Here is a 27,307-nt window from a genome sequence, read left to right as displayed (position 1 = left end):
CCCCCTAAAAAAACTGTCCTCACCACTTTTTAAATCAAAGTGACGCCTATGATTTTTTAGAGTTTACTAACATATAGATGAACTCAAAGTGAAAAAACATGGACTTAAAGGCACAAAACTCCAATTTTGATTTCACTGGGGTCATCAGGAATATTAAGTAGACTGTGAGTTTTTTTCACTGCACATCAATTTCACACTGTACAGTGCTATTTAAAAATGCACAGAGCTCATAAAAAACAAATAGAGAAATAAATGTGATTGCATTTTGATGAAAATCAGGGATTCTGAAATAGTTGCAGCATGGAACATGGCAATTTGATGAGGCAGCCTTTCTTTAAGTTAATACATTGTATATTTCATGGTGGAGAGTGTAAAGATGGAAGGTTTAACTCTGCTTCTGAATTTAACACTGCAGAGTCATCATGAAGCATTATAAATGCTGAGCTGTAAAGAACGCAGACAGTCTTTGACAGAGTCAGGGAGTGTAGTGGACCACTAAGGTCAGAGGGTGCCTCTCCCTCTTCTGGGGGCTGTTGGTCAGGCTTCTGAAGCTGCGATGCCATGATGGTCCATCACAGGTCTTGTGTACACGGGGATCTCCTTTGCTGTTTGGCAGAGGGTTCTGCAAGTGAATAGATGGTTCTCCCTTACACTTCAAAAATGCTTTGAAACACCTGTAGAACTGAAACGGACAAAGGATGAGACTGTTTCTTATACTGTATCATGCAGGAAGCTTTCCACTTAGTATGCATTTTATTTTCAAGCTTAATTTAAAAATGTATTCAAAGTAATAAAAAGGAATGAAAGAGAATACGTTAAACTGAAATAAAAATGTACATTAAAATTACGCATGTAAATTATTTTCTGAAAATGATTCGATTGCGATTCTTTACTAAATGATTCAATGCATTATTCAGTTTTACAATTTGATCAGGATACATCAGTACCTTTTTACACCCTTACTAAAAAAAATTCTCAGATTCTCTAAGCGCAATTCCTCTTTGGACTCACCTGGTTATTGAAAAGCACATATATGACAGGGTTGACCACAGTGCTGCTCTTGGCCAGGACTGAGGGCACCACACTGGCTATGGGAGTGATCAGCCCCCTCCTGCCAAAGGTGGCCAGCAGGGCAACCACCCCATAAGGCATCCAGCAAAACAGGTAGCAGGATACCATGGTGACAACCATGAGAAGGATGTGGTTCTCTCGCCTTTGTGCAGTCAGCAGGTTGATTTTAGTTACCTGAATTAGTAAAGATGACAAAATGCATGTGTGTTTTGCTTAGTCAAAGAATGGAACAGCTATTTTAGCATGAGCAAGAGTGCTCAACTCTTACTCAAGCACAAAGGGAAAATACCAAAGCGATAGTTCAGCCAAAAATGAAAATACTCTCAACATTTACTCACCCTCACGCCATACCAGATGTGTATGACTTTCCTTCTTCTGCTGAACACAAACGAAGATTTTTAGAAAAATATCTCAGCTCTGTAGATCCATACAATGCAAGTGAATGGTGGTCAGAACTTTGAAGGTCCAAAAAGCACATAATGGCAGCATAAAAATATCCACATGACTCCAGTGGCTAAATCCATATCTTCAGATGCGGTATGATAGGTCTGGGTGAGAAACAGATAAATATGTAAGTCCTTTTTATTATAAATCTCCACTTTCATATTCTTCTTTTGTTTTTGGTGATTTTTGTGCATCTCGCCACCTACTGGGCATGGAGGAGAATTTATAGAAAACAAAAACTTAAATATTGATCTGTTTCTCACCCAGACCTATCATATCGCTTCTGAAGATATGTATTTAACTACTGAGTCAAATGGATTTCATTTATGCTACCTTTATGTGCTTTTTGGACCTTCAAAGTTCTGGTCACCTTTCATTTGCATTGTATGAACCTACAGAGCTGAGATATTTTTCTAAAAATCTTTGTTTGTGTTCAGCAAAAACAGAAAGTCAAACACATCTGAGACATATTGAAGCCGTATCCTGCCACGTAATAAAAAAATATATTAAAGGTAATTCTGACTTTTTAACTCACAATTGTGTCTTTTTTTCCTCACAATTGCTAGATATTAAGTCACAATTGCGTGATATAAACTCGCAGCTGTGTGAAAAGTTCAGTGTTGTGGCAGGAGGGACACAACGTCTCGTTCCCTCCATCAGGGAATGGAGGTTATGCAAGTAACCAGGACATTCCCTATCTGTCACTCACTCGACGTTGTGTCGATGTAGTGACACTAGGGGTCCCTACACAAAACGCCGCAACTGGCTGAACTGTGTTACGTGAACTGGCGGTGTGTGACGGGCAGACCACTGTGTGCCTCGTAGCCAGCGCACCAGGCCGACACGTAACCTCCCCCAACACTGTTATGAGTGTCAAACGGCCCTTTGGGACAAGTCGACTACCCAAAAGATAGAGACAGGCTAGCCCAGGTCTAGTCGGGGGATGTCCCTCCCAAGGGGAGGACACCGCGGAGAACACACCTCGCCCAGAGAGAGGGGGGGGTATTTAAGTGGAAATATGTCACATGGTCTTGCCGAGCTATGTCAGAAGTATGACATGTGGAGAAGTCTCATGGTAGGTCCTACCCAACGGGGGAGGAGTTACTACAAACGTGGAGACTGGGGCAGAGGGGCCTCTGCCCAAGGAAGACGCAGTTTGCCAACAGGGAAACGAATTAGCGGAAGATATACATCGCATGGGGTTACCTACGGGGAACTCGAAAACTCGACTGCCACACGGCTCGGAGGAAGTCAACCAGGGAACACAGTTTGTGAACACTACTGGGAGTTAATGGCGCATGTCTTCAGCTCAGGGGAGGTGAAAGGCGCTATGTGCAAGCGATACACCCAGCCGGCTGTCCCGGACTTACCTGCTTGTATTGCGTGCCACTACATGGGATGAAACCGGTTCCACCCGGAGGTTGTAGAGCCTCGCAAAAGTGTTGGGTGTTACCCAGCTGCTCTGCAAATGTCTGTTAGAGGGGTGCCCCTGGCCAGGGTCCAGGAGGCCGCTACACCCCTGGTAGAATGGGCTCGTAGTCATACCGGGGGCAGCACATCCTGGGCGTGATATGCCATAGTTATGGTGTCAATGAGCCAGAGAGCAATCCTCTGCATGGAGACAGTGCTTCCTTTCCGCTTTCTGCCAAAGTAGACGAAGAGCTGCTCACAGATTCTAAAGCACTTCGTGCGATCCAAATAGATGCGTAAAGCGCGCACCGGACACAGCAATGTCAGGGCTGGGTCTGCCTTCTCCTGGGGCAGCAATCGCAGGTTCACTACCTGGTCCCTAAAAGGGGTCGTGGGAACCTTGGGCACATAGCCCGGTCAGGGTCTCAGGGTCACGTGAGAGTAGCCTGGACTGAACTCCAGGCACGTTTCACTGACAGAGAACGCTTGCAGGTCTCCCACCCTCTTGACGGAAGTGACCGCAGTCAGGAGGTCAGTCTTCAAGGAGAGTACCTTAAGCTCAGCTGACTGCAAAGGCTCAAAGGGGGTTCTCTGTAGACCCTGAAGAACTACAGGGAGGTCCCATGAGGGAACAAGACGCGGTCTGGAGGGTTTCAGCCTCCTGGCGCCTCTCAGGAACCTGATGATCAGGTCGTGCTTCCCTAAGGACTTACCTCCACTGTGTCGTGGTGTGCTGCTATAGCGGCTACGTACACCTTCAAGGTGGAAGGGGACAGCTCCCTTCCAACCTCTCCTGCAGGAAGGAAAGCACTGATCCAACTGCGCATCTCTGGGGGTCTTCCCATCAGGAAGAACACCACTTAGCGAACAGACGCCACTTAAAGGCATAGAGGCGCCTCGTAGAGGGGGCCCTAGCCTGAGTGATCGTGTCTACCACAGCGGGTGGTAGACTGCTTGGTCTTCCACGTCCCATCCAGGGGCCAGAAACGCATATTTGCGCAGTCCAGGGGTCAGCTGTGTGCCAGCGCGTCTATACTGAGAGGTGCCTCAGTCAGGGCGTACCAGAGCGGGCAGTGGGAGGATTCTTGGGAGGCGAACAGGTCTACCTGTGCCTGTCCGAATCGACTCCAGATCAGCTGGACCACCTGAGGGTGGAGTCTCCACTCTTCCCTGAGGGTAACCTGCTGTGACAGCGCGTCCGCTGCAGTATTGAGGTCGCACGGGATGAGACTCCAGAGGAGGAGACGGCGGGCGTGTTGTGACATACAACGGGAGTCTTGACAGTTGACATATGCTACCGTTGCCGTGTTGTCTGTCCGAACTAACATGTGCTTGCCCTGGATCAACGCCCAGAACCTCCGCAGGGCGAGCAGAATTGCCAGCAACTCGAGGCAGTTGATGTGCCAATGCAGCCGCGGGCCCGTCCACAAGCCAGCTGCTGCGTGCCCGTTGCAAACGGCGCCCCAGCCTGTCTTGGAGGCGTCTGTCATGACAACGACGCACCTGGAGACCTGCTCTAGGGGAACGCCTGCCCGTAGAAACGCGAGGTCGGTCCAAGGGCTGAAGAGGCGGTGACAGACCGGCGTGATGACCATGCGATGTGTCCCCTGGCACCATGCCCATCTCGGGACTCGAGTCTGAAGCCAGTGCTGAAGCGGTCTCGTATGCATCAACCCGAGTGGAATGGCCACCGCTGAGGTTGCCATATACCCCAGGAGCCTCTGAAAGAGTTTCAGTGGAACCACTGTTTTCTGTTAGAACACCTTCAAACAGGTCAGCACCAACTGTGCGCGCTCGTTTGTGAGGCGCGCTATCAACGAGACTGAGTCCAACTCCAAACCGAGAAAAGAGATGCTCTGAACAGGGAGGAGCTTGCTCTTTTCCCAGTTGACCCGAAGCCCTAATCGGCTAAGGTGCGAGAGCACCAGGTCCCTGTGTGCACAAAACATGTCCTGAGAGTTAGCTAGGATTAGCCAATCATCAAGACAGTTGAGAACGCAAATGCCCACCTCCCTTAACGGGGCAAGAGCTGCCTCTGCGACCTTCGTGGAGACGCAAGGGGACAAGGACAGACTGAAAGGGAGGACTTTGTACTGATACGCCCGACCCTCGAATGCAAACCGCAGGAAGGGTCTGTGTCGAGGTAGAATCGAGATGTGGAAGTACGCGTCCTTCAGGTCTACTGCCGCGAACCAATCTTGATGCCGAACCCTCGCCAGAATGCGTTTTTGCATCAGCATCTTGAACGGGAGTCTGTGTAAAGCTCGGTTCAGTACTCGCAGGTCCAAGATTGGCCGCAACCCACTGCCTTTTTATTGGTAAAGTAGGGGCTGTAAAACCCCTTCTTCATCTCGGCCAGAGGGACAGGTTCTATTGCACCCTTCCATAGGAGGGTGGCGATCTCCGCACGCAAGGTAGCAGTGTTTTCGTCCTTCACCAAGGTGAAGTTGATACCGCTGAACCTGGGCGGATGCCTGGTGAACTGAATTGCGTAGCTGAGTCAGATGGTCCAGATCAGCCATCGCGACGGGTTTGAAAGCGCAAGCCACGCATCCAAGCTCCGCGCGAGGGTGAACAAAGGGACAATCTCGTCGGACGTACCGGCAGGTGGGGCCTCGCGGCAGGGCGGAGCTCGAGGTGCCACACCATGTCGTGGCCGTGCTGAGTCTAGGGACATCGAAGCACTTACCTGGCTCCTTGTGACCACCCCCGGAACAGCCTGGGATGGGGGATGAAGAGGCCTGTCCTCGCAACCCGTGGAGACTGTCACATCGGGGGCGGATCTGTGCCACAGCTGGGCGTGCAGGGGCGGGGAGACCGCTGCTGGAGTGCCAATCCTGCAAGGATAAAAAGGTGGACATTGGTCGTGATGACGGCCGTGCGTCTCCGTCTGCTGCTTCACCATCGAGAACTGCTGGGCAAAGTCCTCGACAGTGTCGCTGAATAGGCCAATCTGGGAGATAGGGGCAACAAGGAACCGTGCCTTGTCGGCCTCACCCATCTCGACCAGGTTGAGCCAAAGGTGGCACTCCTGGACCACTAAGGTGGACATCGCCCACCCGAGAGATCGCGGCATGACCTTCGTCGCCCGGGGAGTGAGATCGGTGGTTGAGATCGGTTCCTGCATCAAATCTGGGGTGGAAGTACCCTCGTGCAGTTCTTTTAGTGCCTTGGCTTGGTGGAACTGCAGGAGAGCCATGGCGTGCAGGGCAGAGGCGGCTTGTGCAGCAGCACTATAGGCTTTGGCCATCAGGGACGACGTGAACCTACAGGCCTTGGACGGGAGCTTTGGGTGTCTGCGCCAGGTGGCGGCGCTCTGCAGGCATAGGTTCACCGCGAGCACCTTATCCACCGGGGGAAATCGCCGAATAGCCCTCTTACGAAAGCAAGCCACGACTGCAACGTTGCCATGGTCATGTTCTCGCAGTGAGTACATGATCCATCCACAAAGCTGTCTCCGCGTGGGTCGCGCCCAGACACGAAAGACAGCGATCGTGACTGTCTGAAGTTGAGAGGTAACAACCACAACCACGAATAACACACAAACGGAAAGGCATCTTTAAAATTTGCGTCTTTAAAAAGACGTTCCATGTGTGCCGCTCTTTTAGAGAAATATACTCTTTTAGAAAAATATACTCTCTTTTTTCTGCCGAAGCACCCAGGGGCATTCTCTGCAGTGCACCAGTGCAGAGGAGGGAGAAGCCGCTGAAATGCGCCGTCAGATCCAGTAGAGGTGAATGAACAGTCAGCTCAGTAAACATCAACCGTTCGGCTCCGAAGAGAAAATCTGAATGAGTGGTTGCACCAGCTCCTTTTATACCCGTATGTCCGGGGGAGTGGCATGCAAATACCACTCGCCAATTTTCATTGGCCTTTTATCAAAGACCAGAGGTGTCTCGGGCTCCCAAGAGTGACCCCTAATGTCACTACATCGACACAACGTCGAGTGAGTGACAGATAGGGAACCATACTATACAGGCATAAAACATTTAAAAGTCATCATTAGTTGTAGCTTCAGAAGCCTGCAAACACTTGGATACGCGCCGATGTTTTAGCGCAATGGGTGGAATTTTTAGACGATCCCTTACATACGGCAGGCAATGAAAGCGCATCCAAACGTTTAAAGGCTTTATTCTGTAGCTACAACAAACATTGACTGTTTTAAGTAAAATGTTTTATGTCCGTATGTATAACTGTACATACCCCTACCTTGCACATACATTGCCACTTGCACATGTACATAATTCTGTTATATGTCCTATTATTTGTATGTCTGTTTATACTCTTACCTTGTTTTATATTCTGTCTCTCGCTGTAATGTTCTGTGTGCACTTGTTTGTCCTATCACCAGAAAAATTCCTTGTGTGCGTGAGAACACTTGGCAAAAAAGCTCATTCTGATTCTGATAGTATGGTTATATACTCTTTAATCTAATTGTGCTAATGATAGGCTATATTTGTAAGATTGTCGAATCGAGAGAACCCGACACAATGACGAGAAATACCACTGCAAATGCAAACATAAAGTCACAATTACGTGATATAAACTTGCAATTGCGTGATAAAAACAATTGCGACTGCGAGTTATAATGTCGCAAATTGTGAGAAATAAAGTCACAGTTGGGAATTTTTTTCAAGAAATTGCAAGCTTGTATCTCACAATTGTGACATTTTTTTCTCACAATTGTGAGATATAAAGTCGCAATTGTGAGGAAAAAAGTCATAATTGAGAGAAAAAAAAGTCTGATTAACCTCTTTTATTTTTTATTACATGGTGGGATCCATCTTCCACAGTGATGGCACAAGGGTGAGGAAATGATAAGAGTATTTTCATCTTTGGGTGATCTATCCCTTTAAGTTTACATTCTCTTAAACTATCTTTCAAGAGATCTTTTCAACCATCTAACTCAAACTAAGACTCTTACTTCTTGCTGCAAAAAACATGGGCTATCCTACAGTCAATACCTCATGATGTAAAAGTGCTTAGTATGAATTAGCTTGCCATGTGTACAAGCTGTTTGTGAATCACAAGAAGACTGGCAGATGGCTCTTTTATACATCAAATATCAATGTCATGACTCCTATCCTCCAGAGTCTGTTAATTTTCCCTATGCCCTTCCCATTGTGAAGTAATATCTCATTGTATACGGATCTCCAGCAAGCCGGCCACGGAGTGTGAACATCCAATAAGCAGTTCCAATTGAGAGCTCGTTGGTGGCAGATGAGAGCTGATCGGTTGAGCTGTGCCAACCTGTTCCGGCTCATGTCGTCATTCAGGAAGAGGTATTAGGGAGGCCAGCAGGGCATGCTCACCCTGATGTGGTCTGTGTGGGTCCCAGTGCCTCAGTATAGTGACGGGGCCACTATACCGTAAAAAGGCAAGGTCCTGACTCTCTGTGGTCATTAAAAATGCCAGGGCACTTCTTGTAAAGAGTAGGGGTGTAACCCTGGTATCCTGGCCAAATTCCCCCCATTGGCACTTCTCAATCATGACCTCCTAATAATCCCCATCCATTAATTGGCTCTATAACTCTGTTTTCTCCTCTCCATCAATAGCTGGTGTGTGGTGAGCGTACTGGTGCACTATGGCTACCATCACATCATCCAGGTGGATAATGCACACTGGTGGTGGTTGAGGAGAGTCCCCTGTTCACTGTGTAAAGCACTATGAGTGTAGTGTCAGAAAAGCATTATATAAATGTAATGTTCATTCAATCACACCTTTTACATGCTCCATTTGTCCTAAATGAGATGACTGGGATTGTATTGACAGCTCCAGCTCAGCTAAGTGTTCTCTCACCTGTGTAATCATATTACCTCTGAAAGTGCACTTCAGCAATTTGCTGGATCAAAAGGAAGTAAAAAAAAATCATCTTTTGAACACAAAATAAACAAATATTTCAATAATGAAATATGCATAAAAATGCCTTATTGCTGGTGTGTATTTTCAATTATTGGAATTTACTAACCTTTCCCACCTGACAATTTTGATTCTGCAAATCATTTCAATGCAAACAAAAGTGACATCCATTTATAAATAGCCTTTTAAGTGCCACTTTATTGCATCTGAATGCATTTTCATTACCAAGACTTTCAGTTGAATGGAAGAATGAAACTCAGAATGTGTGGTGTGCCATGCATCTTGACACTATTTTTAGAAATGTAATTACTCTCTCAGACATGTCTTCCATTGATTGGCACAGTTCTCTGTAATTCACCTTCTGAATCCCATCAGTATTTTATGTTTGTGTTTTTAAGAAAAGCCTGAGGGCGCACTCATACATGTAACAGAAGCAGTGCCCTAAATTTGTCAGATACACAATGTGGCTTCTACTGCTGAACTGAGCAAATCAGATCCTGCAGGAAATACGTTTCTTACATAACAGCTCGTCACCAATAGTAACCAGCTCCACATTCTAAAAATACCTCCAATGGTGATTCATTCATAGAATCGCACTGGCGACTAGAGGCTCATCGCCTTACTACCCACTGGCAAGGCTCATTACATATTCCTTCACACAGAGATGAGTTTATGAAATCTACCCCAGGCCTGGATGAGTCACTAAAGTCTCCCTGAGCACTGTCTACACAGATGCCACAAAGAGTTTTTTTATTTATTTATTATTTCATAAGATGGACAAATCAATATCAAATGGATCAATTAGAGCACAAAACATGAAAACATGGAGTTAAAATGTTAATTGAGCACTGGTTCTGATACATCATTGCAGATTTCTGGGTACAACAGCTTTATTTCCTCACATTTCAAAGAGAAAATAAATTAACACGCTGAGGGGTGAAAGGAGACTGCAGGGCATAGGGATGTGCTAATAGAAAAAATAATTCATGTTGTCAGCCATTTATGTTCTACAACAGTTTTTATCACATTTTATAAGAAATCACTGCGGTGTTACACTAAAGTGGCTTGTGATTTGCCTGCAGATTTATAAAATCATAGAGAAATTCATGAATCAAATAGTTCCCTCTTTATGAGTCATCTTGTATTTACTAATATTTGAGAGAGTTTAGCGTATTTAACCCCTCATTTATTTTATACTAGCTGGGAAAGCGATGTGAGTTTAGATTATTTGTTGCCGCTTTCTATGGTCATTGTTTAATCCATATATTTTCTCTGATTTGTCTTATGTGTACCAATTGTGTGAATAGTACAGATCCATTAACTTTTCGGTGTGTTTTGCATATATTGTTGACTTTTTCAGGTGGTATTTTGTCTTTATGTCATATTATGTGGATGTGAATATACATTAATGATTTAAGCTCATTGGAAACTGCCAATTGAGTATCACTTAAATAAGATACTGGTGTGTTTGTTCTCATGCCTTGGCGAAAGCAGCGAGTCTGCCGATTTGTGTTGGCTTTTTTATGTTTCATTGCCTAGTAAAATAATTTTGTAATGGAGATTGAGTTCAACAGTTCATCCTGCTTTGGAAACGTTTGGAATTTTTTAATTTTTTTTCTAAAGGAACAAAAAAACTACAATTTCGCAGGTAATCACAGCTATGCAGATATTCAGCTAAAGGTGCACTCAGCAACTTTTGTCTTTGTGTCATCTTGGATTACACTGACACCAAGCGGCTTGGATGCAGCATCATTTAAAATCAATAGTTTTCTGTTTCAGATGTCATTGTAGACATTAACTATTCACAGTCAGCCATGATTACTATAATCTATGAGTGAAAGTGTCAAATAACAGGACGGTTACTGAGATTAAGCGAGTAGTATTCAGCTGGTCATATGATTCTAACATGGCAGCCCCCATGAGGGGACCCTCTCCATGTAGAATAAAACAGCTTTTATAAGGTTACTGATATGATTGAAATCTTAATTTTAATGTGAGTAGTCATGATTTCCTACATATACTGTACTGTAAAATTACAATTCATGTCTTTAGAAGTTAAACTGTTTTCATGAGGAAAAAATTACAGAGTGCACCGTTAACTGCACTCTTGCTTATATGATATTGCCAGTGTTGGGTGTAATTGGATTACAAAGTAATTAGTTACTGTAATATAATTACGTTTAGGCACAAAAAGTAGTGTAATGCATTACATTTTAAATTCTTGCAATCAGATTACAGTTACTGACATTTTCAATGAAAGTAATTACTTTTAAGTACATTACATGGGTAACAAATATTTCTAAAAAATATATTATTTCTGTACAATACAATTAAAATGTGAATTAACATGTTCATATGTATGTCTGTTTCTGTGTTCATGTGTATGCCATTTATGTGACAGCTAAAGGGTGTGCGACAACAAACAAGGAGAAAATAGACATTATTTTGAATTTGAGCGAAATTAGCAATGCGATTACTTTTCAAATGACGTTATCAATAAAGTAATCTTTTTTGAGAAGTAGTTAGCAATTTGTAGTGGATAATTTGTTTTAGTAACTTACACAACACTTGCAATATATAAACAAAAAAATACTTTCTATTTTGCTCTGCTAACAAAAATAGTTCCAAATGAAGGCAAAGAAGTATCAAATATTGCATTTTGCCAAGCAATGCATAGACTCTCAGCCTGTGTTGGGTGTAATCTAATTTCAAAGTAATGAATGACTGTAATTCTATAATTTCACATTACATTTCAAATTCTTGTAATCACATTACAGTTACTGACTTTTAAATAAATTAATTACTTTTATTTACTTTACTTGGGTTACACATATTTCTAAAATAATATTATACAAGTAGAATACCTTTAAAACCTGAATTATGTTAAAATGTGAGTATGTTTGCGTTTTGTGAAAACTGAAAGGCATGCATCCCCTAATGAGTCACTGAACAAGGAGGAAATATAGACATTATACAAAACATTTTCTGTATAAAGTGTTTAAGAAAGTAACTTAAAAGTAATAAGTAATGTATTACTTTTCAGATAAATTAATCAATAAAGTCAGTAATGTGATTACAATTTTAGAGTAGTAATTAGCAATTTTGAAATGTAATATTTATATATATATATATATATATATATATATATATATATATATATATATATATATATCTTTTTTGAGTAACCTACCCAACACTGCTGGCAGCCTTTCTGAACTTAGCAAACACAGAACATTCTCCTAATGCTAGTGTATATTTCCCACTTGTTTTGTTTTTTTGTTTGTTTGTTTGTTTTGTTTCATGTATTGACAGCTCCTAACATTCTAGAAACATTTTTTTTTAGGTTGTATTGTTTTATAAACATAAATTAACATTCCCAGAATGTTCTGGGAACCAAAAATTTTTGGTTGGGAAATGCCATGAACACAGACAAGCAGGGTCATACAAACAGTGAAACATCCTAGTGCCATTATACAAAATAACAGCACTCCCTGAATGCTGCTTGTTCAATTGGATTAGAGGACCTGAACTCAACAGCTGTATAAAATAACACAACTTTCTTTCTTAGTTTGCACTCGACTTACCCCTTTGATAATGAGCAGGATTTTGCCATAGCAAAAGACCATGAGCATCAGGGGCAGAAGCAGGCAGAAGATGAACAGGCACACCACATATGACATACTACTGATTGAGCGCTGATGCCACTGCACCGAACATGTAGTCCCGACTCCCTCCAGGCCATAGCTGCTCCAACCTATGAATGGAGGCAGAGTCCACACCAGCGAATACAGCCAGGATCCCGCCACACATAGCCAGGCCCTTCGGAAGTCAGATGCGTCTGCCTTGGTACGGTGCAGCAGGGCACCATAACGCTCATATGAGAGGATGGACAGAGACATCAGAGACACAATTCCTGTATGGGATAAAGGAAATTAATATGGAAAGGAAATAGTAGTTGCAATATTTTATCAGATCATAATTAGGTAAACTGTTTACTGAGTTAATAAGGCACAAAAGTTAAACAAGAGTAAAAAAGTGTCATATTACAATGTTTTTTTTTTCTTTTCTTCACATAGTCCATGTTAATACCATGGTATTCATCAAAGTACCTTGAAATACCATGTAAATACCATAATATATGTTAAACGTTCTGTACTCATCTCCTATCACACCTGGGGAAAATGACAATAAACCCATTAAACTTTGACAACGTAAGTTACTGTGAACAGTAGGGACAGTCCCTAAAGAGATTTCTGAGGTTAAATGCACAATCTTTAAAGACCAGGATTATTCTCGCAATTATTTTTCTTTTCCTGGATCAGCCTATCAACCGGCAACCCTTGTATAACCATACTATTTCAGACAACCAAAATAAACTGCAGAGTTGGGGTAGTGTGTTAATGAGAAGTCATGGAGCTACAGACTCAAGGTGCTCATTAAGTAGCTGATATCGTTTTTCAGACAGCATCGGGAAGCAAGAGTGTGCTGCTACAGTAAAAGGTATAATGTCATAATAAAACCATTTTCAGTTATGGTCTCAGACTTTTGGACCCCACTGTATCTGAGAGGAACACATATTCATTTAAACTGAGAGTGACTTATCTATCAAATGTACACCACACACATCTTCCTTCAGTGGGTTTGTGGGTCCACGTGTTACGTGAGAGTTCCTCTACACAGCAAACACAGGAAGGATACAGGGAGTGTCACAACACTCCCACTAATTAACCATCTTAAATGAGCTCCATTCAAATGTCAGATCACTGGGGGAAGACTGTCATTGTGTTGACTTCTAAAACAACTCCTACAAGCTAAAATGTAAGTGATTCTGGCTTGTGCCTATTCGAAGCATATGGAAAATGTAGGACTGCAGAAAACAGCAGTGCATCGTCTAATGTGAAGTTAGCCATGCAAAGGAAATGTCTATTATTTCTTAAAAGGTAGATGATAACGCATTCTGATTTGGTGTTGATTTAGAAGTTTAGTTTACTACAACCACATTAATAAAAATGTGGTGATAACATTAAAGACATCGTCATAGCTCTTATTCGGACTTTTGACATGGCGAATCAGGTGAGGGATTGTTGTTCACCTGCACATGACACAAGACAGGACATAAATTAAAACTGTTCTCTGTTACAGTACAACCATAGAGACAAAGTTCTCTGCTGTACATGCTAATTGTAGTCTATAGGTGGAAATTAATCTGGACCAAAAATATGAAGGCACATGGGTTATTGATCTTGTGTCCAGGGTATCATACACAGACAAAAATAGTAAACTATGAATATATTTTATATATATATCAAATACTTTTTAAATAAACAGTGAGTATATAGGAATTACAATTTTCAGTGCCCAAACATTTCTGTTTGACATCAAAAAGCTCACATGAATGTCCAGGACTGGATATAGCCTATACATAAATAAACTTTAATAGTTTTTTGTTGTTGTTGTTGTTGTTTTATAAAATCAAGAAAATAAATTCTGATTCTAATCTAAGTGTATAATATACAACCATTGTTTCTCAGTTACACTTCTGGCATCCATGCATAATACAGCTGTGATCAAATTGTTTTTGTCATGGTGTGACACTATGTTGTAGTTTTAGAATTGCATACTATTTTGACACCTTTGTGGTGAAGTCACCATTACTCAACAAGTGAAAAATAACATGCAGTGACATTAATTTAAGGCACACTTTTGCATGTAACACTCTATGATAAATCAACACCAGTGATGTAACCATCATATACATTAAGAATATTCAGATTTTCATTGGTCGATTCTTATACAATTTGGTCCCCACAATACTGACTATGTGTCAGATAAGACAAGTACAAGGAAATAGGGAACAAATAAGGAAAATGAGGGGGAAGAATGAATAAAATCATCAAGGAAAGAATAAAAAAATTTAAAGACTACTGGCAGAACCATTAATGGAATATTCCGTGTCCAATACAAGTTAAACTCAATCGACAGCATACGTGGCATAATGTTGATTACCACAAAAATTCATTTCGACTCATCCCTCCTTTTCTTTAAAAAAGCAAAAATCCAGGGTACAGTGACACACTTACCATTTTTGGGCGGTTTAAAGACAGAAATGTGAAGCTTATAATTTTTTTTAAAGCACTTTCATTATTTCTTCTGTTAATGTATTATTTGAGCTGTTAAGTTGTTTAAATAGTCATTTTTACAGTCTTTTTAGGGCTTGTTTGACATTAGATCATCATGGCAGCAAAACTGTAAAATTGGCTATAACTTTACACAGAAAAGGTTAGTAAGCAATTTTATCACACCAAAATCATGTTAACATGAACATTTTTTGTCTTGTGGCTATACTTCTGAAACATTTGAGTATTTTAATGTCTACAAATTGGCACACATTCACTTCCATTGTACAGTAAGTGCCTCACTGATCCCAGATTTTTGCTTTTTTAAAGAAAATGAGGGGCAAGTCCAAACAAATTTTTGTTGTACTCAATATTATGCCACAAATGCTGTCGGTTCAGCTTAACTTGTATTGAATCTGGAATATTCTTTTGACTTGTATTGAACCATTATTCCTTTAATACAGGTAGGGAAATATTGGCAAAGATGTAAAGTTGATATATACGTAACTTGTGAACTGACGTTTTCAACTTGCATATGCAGTATACACTCACTGTACACCTGTAAACCTATTTATTCATGTGATTATCTAATCAGCCAATCGTGTGGCAGGACTGCAATGCATGCAGATACGGGTCAGAAGCTTCAGTTAATGTTCACATCAACCATCAGAATGGTGCCAAAAACAAAAACATCAAGTGAGAAGCAGTTCTGTGGAGAGAAATGCCTTGTTGATGAGAGAGGTCAACTGAGAGTGGCCAGACTGGTTCAAGCTAACAGAAAGGTTACGGTAACTCAGATAACCACTCTGTGCAATTGTAGTGAGCACGCCGAACCTTGAGGTGGATGGGCTACAACAGCAGAAGACCTTTATTTTTATCATTATATGGTTAACTGCTTAAATCCTGGATGTTTTATTTCTGTTTGTTTGTAACATTTCTAAGCTTGAGGATTCAATTTACAGTAGGCTATATGATGAACTAGTCTTTACGATGTGATGTGAGAAAAATCATTTGGACTGGAGTGACATTCAAAATAATTATCAAACTATGTTTCTGACAGTACAAGAATAATGCAAATTCCAGTGGGATAAGTTAGAAACAGTGTTGCCATTAGAAATAAGTATTTATTTATTTTTTCAATTGGCTATCAACTACTATATATAAATATCATAGTCATAATCACAAAATTTTGGGTAAAGAAAAATGTTCAGAGAGATGCTATTGAAGAAGCAATTTATATATCTTATTCATCAGCAAACCTAGTTTTTTTTCTAACCTTTTACCCACATCTCTGAAGATCTTTCCTGTGCCTTAAACACATCCACTCTCATCAAGAAAGCACATCATCACCTTCACTTCTTTAGGAGACTAAGGAAAGTGCACCTGTCTGCTCAGATCCTGGCAAACTTTTACCACTGCACCATTGAAAGCATCCTAACAAACTGCATGACAGTGTGGTATGGTATCTGCACTGTCTCGGATCAGACAGCCCTCCAGCGAGTGGTGAAAACCGCCCAACACATCACTGGAGCCCAACTTCCCTCCATCAGGGACATTCATCATAAACGCTGCTTACGAAGGGTGAGAAATATCATCAGCAACACCTCTCACCCCAACCACAAACTGTTTACTCCTCTTCCATCTGGAAAACGCTACAGGTGTCTCCGCTGTCGAACCAGCAGACTCAGAAACAGCTTTTTTCCCTTCAGTTGTCAGCCTGCTGAATACAGAACTCAAAAACAATATGTAACCCTTAAAAAAACTGTATCATACCAGTTGCACATTATTTGAAACTGTTTACTTCATACTGTACTTCTCCTGTTATACTTGAATCAATGCACCGGTCTCTTTAACATGCTATTTGCACACTGTATATTATCTTTCCTCATTCAGTACCAAAGCACCTTCTGTATATACTATTATTTGCTCTGACTGGTCTACCATCTGAATCTTAAACATGCACTTTAGCAAAGTTTATAATACATTCATATATACAGTATCTATGTCTACCTACCTATCTATCTATCTATCTATACACTACCTGTCAAAAGTTTTGAAACACTTATTCTTTATTATATATATTTTTAAATTCATCAAAACTATGGAACAACATAAATGGAACTATGGGAATTATGTTGAGACTAAACAAAATCCAAAATAAATCAAAACTCTGTTATATTTTAGCATCTTCATAGTAGTCACCCTTTGCCTAGAATTTGCAGAAATGTACTCTTGACATTTTCTCAACCAACTTCTTGAGGTATCACCCTGGGATGCTTTTTAAACAGTATTAAAGGAGTTCCCATCTATGTTGGGCACTTATTGGCTGCTTTTCTTTATTATTTGGTCCAAGTCATCAATTTAAAAAACTTTATTTATTTATTTATTTATTTTATTTTTTAATTAAGTTTTATAATGAAATAAATGAATATGGTGGCACAATTATATTTTTGTCTACAAAACTAATTTCAAACATTTAAGCATAGGCCTTCACATCAAAAGCTTTTTAAGATCATGAGAAACATTTCAGTCAAGTACTTCAAAAGTTTGACCGGTAGTGTGTCTATATGTGTGTGTGTGTGTTTGTGTGTGTGTGTGTTTGTGTGTGTGTGTGTGTGTGTTTGTGTGTGTGCGTGCGTGTGTGTGTGTGTGTGTGTGGCTATGTGCACTTATGGTTAGATGCTTCTGCATTTCATTGGCTCTGTACTGTACTGAAACTAATCTAATCTAATCTAATCTAGTGTACACCAGAGAGCAATGCATGATTTTAGTTATCAGCCACTACAAAGAAAGTTCGGATGACAACGAAACCTCTCAAAACTGTTACACGTCCTGCTGAATGAACTTGGATAAAACTTACCAAAAAGCGAATTGGCAAAGCCGTACCATTTGCAGCCGTGATTTCCAAATAGCCATTTCCCATATAGACTGGAGGCAAAACTGAAGGGAGTCCCAAACAAACACACGAGTATGTCGCTCGCGCTGATGTTCAGCAGAATGAGATTTATAGGTGTCCACAGTGAGCGAAACCTCGCGAAGATGAGCAAGACAAAGAGATTGTTCAGGCATCCAAACACCAAAATAAATCCGAGGCAGACGGCTATCACCGTGTGACCGGTCCTGCTCAGGTCAGGGGGGTCGTGGGGTGCTAGGGGGTCCCCTGAACTGACATTGGAACTTTGATTGAGCGCAGAACTGTCTTTGTTGCTAATGTTCAAACTCCAAATGTACACGACCATAGCAGCCTCACTGCGCGGGTAAACGGTGTTGACACTGTGACTTTCCAGAGGGCTGGATTCACAGCTCTCATCTCTCCCCCTCACTGAGGCGCAGCCCACCATTAACAGCCCTACATCTTCTGCTAACACCTGCATGTTTCTGAGGGGTGATCACACTACTCACTGATCGACAGATCGTAATTGAAAAGGAGATGTGAAAAGCTTTGAATGATTTGTAAGAGAAATTTGACCTGTTAAATTGTAAGGGTTTACACTTTATGACAGACTTTTAAGTTACCTTGATTCAGGTAATTTATTAATTACATAAGACATTTTAGTATACTGTAAAAAATGCTAACCTGCAATTGTTACCTTAAGTAACGATTTCTACCTGATATAACCATAAAAATATGTTTTGTTGGTGTAAGTTAATATATTCAATACATTTATTAACCTAAATACATACAGGTTACACTAATTTTTCCCCCCTCCAAAACACTAAATAGCAACAAAAATGACCACAGTACTTTCCTAAAAATCTGTTTGTCACTATGCACTGCAACATTGTCCAGATCTATGAGATAATTTCATGCAATGTCTAAAGTTTGACTTTGAAGTGATTTGATCTAATATTTAATCATTTTTTTTTTTTTTTTAAGTGGCCAATTGATAGTGAAAATCCCTAATTTCCATTCTAATTTTCCCTAATGAATTGTCCCTAATGAAAATCCCTGAAATTTTCACATTTACTTTGAGTCAAAAATGTTATTTGTCATTTTCATGTTTGGTTAACCCTTTTCTGAAGTGGCTATTTTGAACAAGTATTATCTTAATTAGATACTCAAAAAAAATAAAATAAATATATATATATATATATATATATATATATATATATATATATATATATATATATATATATATATCATGCTGCCTCAAATGTATTTATATAAGTTGACAAATTTAGCTCAATAACCATTGTCCCCTATTTCTACGCTATGTCACTTCTGTAGTTACCTTGATTTGGGTATGAATTTAGCTGGATTTGTGAATTATATGAGTCTATCTTGTAGTAAAAGCATAAAAGGTGTACATAAGCAAGAGTTTCATTTGTTTGTGAAAATAAAATAAATCTCCTATAACAAGAAACAGTTATGCATTTAGTGCCAGTGTTTAATGCTTTTAGAAATTGGATTCCAGAAAATATCAATGTCCACTTGTAATATATTTGATTAGGATAATGCTTGTTTCTATGTATTTCATGGCTATAGATCTATACTTGAACATTTCCATGTGACTCTGTGAAGAGAAAATTTGTTGTTCATTATGTCAGACCTTGGGAAAATATGCAAAGCATAACAGAAAAGCATGTTCTACATTCTGTACTATGCGTAATTCCAAGAACTAATGTGTCCAATTAACAGTACTCTATCCTGAGAATCTAATCAACTGCATTGTTCTCACACAAAAGCTAAATTCTAGAGTTTTTAGACTAGTATACTTTAATGGTACAGATCTCACCACAGGTAAGGCTATATAATCTATAAGCAGTTTGAAAAATGTCAAATGTAAGTGTTCAGTGTTCGGTAGAACTTTTCACCATTATGTCTTCGGACAATAGGAGCCATTTCTGTGCCAATGAGCTGTTATTCTCAAGAACAGAGATACTGGTGATTTTCTAGGATGTTCTTGTCTGTATCCTGCTGTCCTCCAGCTTTTTCCATCTTCATATGATTCCTCTCTAGTGATTGACAGGCAATCACAAGTTGCAAGCTTATATCAGCTTTCCCATAGTCAAAATGCCTTTATTTGTTTTTACTGGGTTAATATCGGAATTTTCATTTTGACCCATTTTGGAATCTTTTAAACAAGAAACTCGTAAATTGGCACACATAGGCTATAGTTTCTTTTTTTTTGCAACCTGTCAATGCATGACATCAGGACTAAAATTTAGGGATAAAAAAAGGAATAAAATGTTTAAATGGCAAGACATTATGTCATGACTCTAACACAGTGCTTATATTAGGAAAAGCCTTGATGATTGAACAAAAGATTGTAGAAATACATTCAGCAGTCTGCTCTGAGTAGTGAATTTCAAAGAGGCCTGCAAATAATTCATATTATTGAAAAAATGTGTTCTTTTTATATAAAGTGTATTTCAATAATTGCAAGGATAGTTGTCCTGGAGCAACCTGGAGTTGATTGGAGAATTTCAGCAGCTGTCCACTCCTTGGAAAGCCCATACCTGAAAACAAACCCTCAAGCTCTGTGTAAAGCAGTATTGATCTAAAATCATGCTCGCATTACCTTTGTAATGATTTCCCCTTTGGAAAGCACGAATTCCCAAGAAAATGGGTAGAAAATACATAAAACTGCAATGGCTTTTTAAATTATGCACTGTTGTGAGGTTACACATGTTGTCAGACAGTTACAAGAAGGGTAATAATAATGCAGACATATCTTCATTAAGGTAGGGGCTGGTGGTAGAATCCATGGATACTTGTGTGTCAGTGTTATCAGTTTGCTCACAATATATTTTCAGCTGTTGGACCATATTGTTTTAGAAATGACACTTTATCATGGAAATTGGCTGGGCAACACTGACAACAGAGGTGAGATAATAACACCATTTCATAATGTCAGAAATTAAATATGTCCTATTTAAAGGTGATACCTCTTTAGTACAACCCACTAATTGAGTTGTGCATTGTGGATTCTCTGGAGAGTGGAGGCTTTACTGGAAAGAGTGCTGGGAACAAAGGCAGACTGAAATGCCAGAGGAGTCATAAAATACTTCCAATCTATTTTGTGCAGTGAGCACAACAACAACAGTTCTTGTTGGACAATGTCCTGAATTACCTGTAGGACAGCTAAAGTCATGTATAAAGTGAAAGTGAGACCTTTTCTGTTTAGCTAAGACTGACGCACTGCATCACGAGAGGATTAGTATTTACAATCAAGAAACACAGCAATTAACACAGGACTTTTTTAAACTAGAGTCATGCAACAGAATCAGACAAAATATGAGACATTCCCTTTACAAATGTATCATGTAAAAACAAAATACTCATAAGATAAATATTCACCCTAAAATTATAATTCTGTCAGAATTTACTCCCCCTCATGTCAATTCAAACCTGTATGACTTTCTTTTGCATGCAGAACAGAAAAGGGGGTGTTTTAATGAATGGTCTGTCTTTTCAATTCAATGGCAGTATCATAGCACCTCACTAGAAAGCTTAAAAAAGGGTCCAAAAGAATCATAACATTTATCCATGCAACTCCTGCATCATATTCTGAGTTTTCTGAAGGCATATGATTTTAGTGAGAAATAACCAATGAAACAACCCTTGTTGTTGAAAACAACAACAAACATTCACATGAACGTGCTATTGTGAACAAGCTTCTCTCGTGCACTCATAAACATGCAACGGATGTCAAGATCGCTGAAATATTACTTACTTTTCAACTTGTTTCTCACCACAACTTATCGTTTTTCTTCTGAAGACTTGCAATATGACAAGCGAGCCACAGGACTACTTTTATGATGCTTTTGGGTAATTTTTAAAGCTTTAAACTAAAGTTGTCGCTATCAACTGTTATTGTATTGAAAAGACAGACCTGTACATTTACTGAAACATCACCTTTTTTTGTTCCGCATAAGAAAGAAATGGGTATGGAACAACACGAGGTAAGTAAATTATCACAGAAATTTTTCATTTTTGGCTGAACTATTCCTTTAAGGGATCTTAATAAAATAATAATGTAAAATATATATAATGATGCTAAAATCTTCAGCCTAATAAATACTTCAGCACACAATTTTACAAGAATATCTACTTTCATTGGAATGAGATGTGATTGACCATTTCAGTGTGTGGTGCTGACCAAAGGTGAGTTTGAGTGCGGGTCTGGGCTTAGCCTTGGCTTTGGTCATTTTTATTTGGGAAGGGGCGTATGTGCCACCAGATTGGGTAATTGCTAAATATAGTGCAAGGACATCAATAATCCACAAGCAGGGTTGTGTAGATGGCTGTTCCTCCATCTGTGTCTATTAAATGGATTCATGGTGGGGGAGTGGACTTTGATACCAGCATGGCATGAGATTAAGACTGGCTGCAAGTAAGACATACAGACTTCACATCATGCTTCTTTTATTTAATATAGTTTTTACAGTTTGATGCAGTGCAATGTTGTTTTCATCCACTTGGCAACAGTGTTGACATCTTCAATTGCTTAAATGCCATGCATTCCAAGAATCATGTTAAAGGGATAGTTCACCCAAAAATGAAAATTCTCTCATCATTTACTCACCCTCATGCCATCCCAGATGTGAATGACTTTCTTTCTTCTGCCAAACACAAACAAACATTTTTAGAAGAGTATTTCAGCTCTGTAGGTCCTCACAATGCAAGTGAATACCAACAAACTGAAGCTCCAAAAAAACACATTAAATCAGAATTAAAAGTAATCCATAAGACTCCAGTTGTTAGACCCATATCTTCCGAAGCGATATGATGAGTATGGGTGAGAAACAGATCAGCATTTAAGTCCTTTTTTTTTTACTATAAATTTACTATAAATTCCAGTAGGTGGTGATATGCATGAATAATGCGAATCGCCAAAAACAAATAAAGAAGAATGTGAAAGTGAAAGTGGAGAATGGTACCCATTCACTTGCATTGTGAGGACCAACAGAGCTGAGATATTCTTCTAAAAATCTTTATTTGTGTTCATAATGAGAAAGAAAGTCTGGGATGCACATCTGGGATCTGGCATGAGGGTGAGTAAATGATGAGAGCATTTTCATTTCTGGGTGAACTATTCCTTTAATAACACCTGCAAATAGAAACAATGCAAAATTAAATGATGTAAAAACATAAACAATTGCTGTTACATGATGTTGCTTAAATGTAAAAATGTGTTTAATAGCACTGGAGAAATATTTTGTGCGATATCTTTATGTAAATGTGGATATCTCTTACATTTATGTAACCTGGATTCAGTACAATACAATATTTTATATGTATGCACTATTGCCTAGCCAAAAACTTCTTAATTGAAACATCCACATTTTACCCAGTTTCCTTATACTATAGCCAATTTACTTATTTACAAATTTGCTTTAATTTATACTGTAATCAACAAATAGTTTAGCACATCTCCAATGCCCATTTTGCAAAGTTATTCCTTGCCATAATGTGGTTTTCAGACTAGTTAAATGCTACCTAAAATAGGTTAATAAGTCTATAAAATATTTCAAAAAAGGAAATACATCTAGATGCTACAAATGAACTCTGTCCTTTCGGTTAAGCATATGAAAGAAATGTGTGGGTGTAAAATGTCTTTAGCCAAACAGCCGAAGGCCAAATTCTTGTGCAAATTCTTCTATTCCAAGGAAAATAAGGAGCAAATTTCTGAACAGGCTGGAGATACAGAAGCCTTCAGGTGAAGCATTGCAAACTCCTTTGTTCACTTGTTCAGTAAAACAAAAGCGATGAGAGACTTTTTGTTTCTTGGCATTAAATCTCAATTAATGTTCCATTAGCACCAATAAAAATCCTTCTTCTCTTTTACCTATACTCCTAATAGGGAAAGACAAGTCACAACTACTCAGGATCAAAAATGTCTATAAAATGACTTGAATGTAAGTTAGCACTATATATTCAGGTTGTGGACATGTACCATTGTCAAAGCTGACTTCACAACTCATCTAGTCCCTAAATCCTGGATCCTTTGTCCATCCAGAAATGTGGTCTTGTTTGGAGGGGGCCACCACTACTGTGCCCAGATCGGGGCGATCATTGTTGAGCAGGTTTAACAGAGAATGAGTATATTGGTATTCTGCCACCACCAAACCATCAGTGGATCCAACCGAGGGGTATACCATGGTGGGCAGAGCAAGACTCATACCCTGCCTAGAACCCCCTGACCAGAGAATTCCACTGTTTGCAGGGTGATTCAGTGGCATGTGAGTGTTCAGTTGAGGTTCATTATTTGTTTTTAACTGGAGCCATTCTGGAGGAAACATGGACGGAATCCCTGTGTGTGACTGTGTTTCCCATTGATTTGTCCCAAGTCTGCCTAAAAATAAAAACACAAATGAATCTGTTTAGCAAGCAAGTCAAGGATTTTGTGTAAAAGTACATTTGCGAGGAAGTGTTACTTTTTTGAGCCGATTTGCAGATCCTTTGGCTTTTGGAGCGTTCTCCTTTTTGTTTAGTTGTGTTACTCAGAGCACGGGAGAAATGTTCATCCACCATGCTGCCGATGTCTCCTTGGAAGTAGGTGAGAAGTACACTACCTGACTGCTCCTCAGTCTTCCTAGCCACAGGGCTCTCTAGATCCTCCTCCATCACTGATCTATGTATTGAAGAAACAGTGTGCAATGCATAATTTAACCATCTGTCCTGCAGTGGTGACAGATTATTGTAGGCATTTGCTCACTGTGTCAAGTCTTAACTCATATGTGAAAAAGAGTAGGGGTGTAACTCTGGTGTCCTGGCCAAATTCCCCCCATTGGCCCTTATCAATCATGGCTTCCTAATAATCCACATCCATTAATTGGCTCTATCACTCCACTCTCTCCTCTCCACCAATAGCTGGTGTGTGGTGAGTGTACTGGCGCACTATGGCTGCCGTTGCATCATCCAGGTGGATGCTGCACACTGGTGGTGGTTGAGGAGAGTGCCCTGTTCACAGTGTAAAGCGCTTTGAGTGTCGTGTCAGAAAAGTGCTATATAAATGTTACGTTCAAAATGCAGTAATATGCCATCACTTCAGGAAATTCCTCATTTTGATAAGGTATTGAAAAATGAAGGATGTAAATATAGCATACTGTATATTACAACCCAGCTGAGTTTGAACGGTTCAGTGGACAATGGAAATATCAGGTCTGCATTTGCTAATTCTATCACTTCTGCTGAATTGATCAGTTATGGATCTGCAGAAGGTGTGACTCAATTGAACTGTGAATGCTTGATTTCTGCCACATTTTAGACAAAAAGTTTTACCAACAATAATTGTGCGACTTAATTAGATACAAATATGCAAATACATATAATCTATTTATTATACTTTATATTAGTTGCATTCAAAATCTACTTTAGCAAAAACAGTCCCCCTTAGTTTGAATGGTCATTTGCCTCTGACCCTATGGCTTTGAGGACAAACCCCACATATTTTTACAGCAGTCCCTTTATACCTGAAGGAAACCTGTTGACTTAACTTGTTAAGTCTGTGAGCGACATGACAGAATTAGAATGATTATCTACACTATAATTACTTATCAACGTCAAAAGAGATATAGCCTATAGGAGGAGGCAGGGGCAGACTGGGAAGAGAAATCGGCCCGAGTGTGTGGGGTCGCTGTCCTTTTCTGCATATCACTGCCCCCTTCGGCATATCACGGCGCTTATTTGTGGCCCATTCTGCATAACGTGGCGGCCCATTTCAGCTTATCGCTGCCCATTCAGCCCCATTTCGTGGCCGGCATTTCGGGAAAAGTCCCGGTTTTCCCGATGGCCAGTCCGCCCCTGGGTGAAGGGTCTGTCTGTATCCTGCAAGACTACTTTAAGGCTCACCCACTACAAGGCACGCCATCTACAAGTTACACCCCTTTCAAAAAACCGGCGAACTGATGAAGTCTTGCAATAGTTGGATGTTGTGTTTATGTCCCGCAGTAACCCTACACCCATCCCTAGCCCTAAACCTAACCTTTACCCTAACCAAAAAGATAAAAAAAAAAAAAAAGAAAGAAAAGAAAAGTTGGTAAAATTATAAAATATTCTGCCACTTAAAATTTCTGTTAAATACAATTATAACGCCATATCACTAGGTGGCAACAGTAAGGAGAAATGTGATGAAAATGAAGAGGAGAAAAGGCTGTACCACTGTGTAACTAGCAGACTAACCGTGTAGCAGTATGCTAATCTATTAGGATAACTGGTTAGCATGTGTACTAACTGGAAAAAACAGAACAGACGAATGTTTAATTTTTCCATTTCTATCTGTCGTTTAATAATATCATATGTGACATTTAATATTAAACTTATTCTTTGTCATATTTACATGGATAAGACAACATGAATCATAGAGCAATTGCATAGGATTTTAAAAGTTCTTTCAGCCAACAGAATCGCTTTGTGATTCAAGGGGGGCGTTACTTGGAGTGAGCCTGTCCTGCAGTGGGTGGCAGTCCTGACATCAGTTTGTAGGTGAACCCAAATTTGCCAGGGGTTCCCTTGGAAATTTCCTATAGGTTTTTATAATGTTTTTATGATTTATGAGTAAAAAAAAATGTCTGTGGTAAACATTACTTAGATACAAGATATGTGTTTTTTTCTATAACATAAATTACATACAGTCATGCCTCAATCTTGAATTTTGAAGCTGCTGTGTTTTAAAAAATGTATGTTGCTAATGAGTTGCTAGATTAGGACTACAAATACCACAACATGTGAGTAAATGTGCCCAACGAAACAGAAAACCGGAGTCCAGATAGCACACATACATCTCCAAGATGTCTGTTTTAGATCTTTTCATTTGGCAAGAATCACAATCTAATTAAGATCTGCTAAACATATTAAAAAGATCAGATTTACAAAAATTTTAAATCATAAGCATCTCAAAGACATCTGCTGAATGTCTTACTGATGTCCGAGACATATTTATTGACATACAATATACTGCAGAAAAAATACATCTTCCAGATGTGAAAACACACATTAAAATAGTCGTATGGGTGATGTAAAGTACATGTGCTATCTGGGGTAGTTCTTATCCAGCAACTTATTAGAGATAGCTTGATAGTTTATAATATATATATATATAATAACACACATACACACATATATTTTTACTCACCATAAAACTGGTTGAATCTTAAGTCTTTTTAATGAGACATGTGCAACCCAGTCAGTTAGACCTAGAGCACATTAATCAAGTAAAGGCAAGATCCACTCATTCCATGGGGGCCAACACGCTGCAATATTTGTTTGAATGTCGCTCTCCGTGAAGTAAATAGTTTCTATTTGAAGAGAGATTAGACTAAAAGAAACCAGTTCACTTTTTGCTTTTATATGTTGGGGCGTTCTCTGAACTTTAACCACAATGAGTAGAATGTGCCCAAACAAGTTAGACCATTCAACTGCCAACTATAGCCTTGAAAAAAGACAGAACAAATGTTTCTTC

At 39.8% G+C, this 27,307-nt stretch overlaps 2 protein-coding genes across 2 annotated transcripts; both read right to left on the bottom strand.

Moving 5' to 3' along the window:
- On the bottom strand, positions 1–18,139 carry tmtops3a (teleost multiple tissue opsin 3a). The gene is made up of 4 exons (XM_051650234.1): positions 17,761–18,139; positions 12,369–12,697; positions 1,012–1,245; positions 1–682 (listed from the first exon to the last, which is right to left on the bottom strand). Exons 1-4 carry the CDS (start codon positions 18,137–18,139, stop codon positions 476–478), a joined length of 1,149 nt encoding a protein of 382 aa, XP_051506194.1. The 3' UTR covers positions 1–475.
- A 4,121-nt stretch (positions 18,140–22,260) lies between these two features.
- Positions 22,261–27,142, bottom strand: vgll1 (vestigial like family member 1). The gene is made up of 3 exons (XM_051650244.1): positions 26,981–27,142; positions 24,282–24,478; positions 22,261–24,199 (listed from the first exon to the last, which is right to left on the bottom strand). Exons 2-3 carry the CDS (start codon positions 24,469–24,471, stop codon positions 23,829–23,831), a joined length of 561 nt encoding a protein of 186 aa, XP_051506204.1. The 5' UTR covers positions 24,472–24,478; positions 26,981–27,142; the 3' UTR covers positions 22,261–23,828.
- Positions 27,143–27,307: the final 165 nt, after the last annotated feature.

This window comes from Myxocyprinus asiaticus, chromosome 22 (genome assembly GCF_019703515.2).
Source record: "Myxocyprinus asiaticus isolate MX2 ecotype Aquarium Trade chromosome 22, UBuf_Myxa_2, whole genome shotgun sequence".
Taxonomy (NCBI): Eukaryota; Metazoa; Chordata; class Actinopteri; order Cypriniformes; family Catostomidae; genus Myxocyprinus; species Myxocyprinus asiaticus.
The sequence above is the reverse complement of the archived record's forward strand: the minus strand, read 5'-3'. Positions and strand labels throughout refer to the sequence as shown.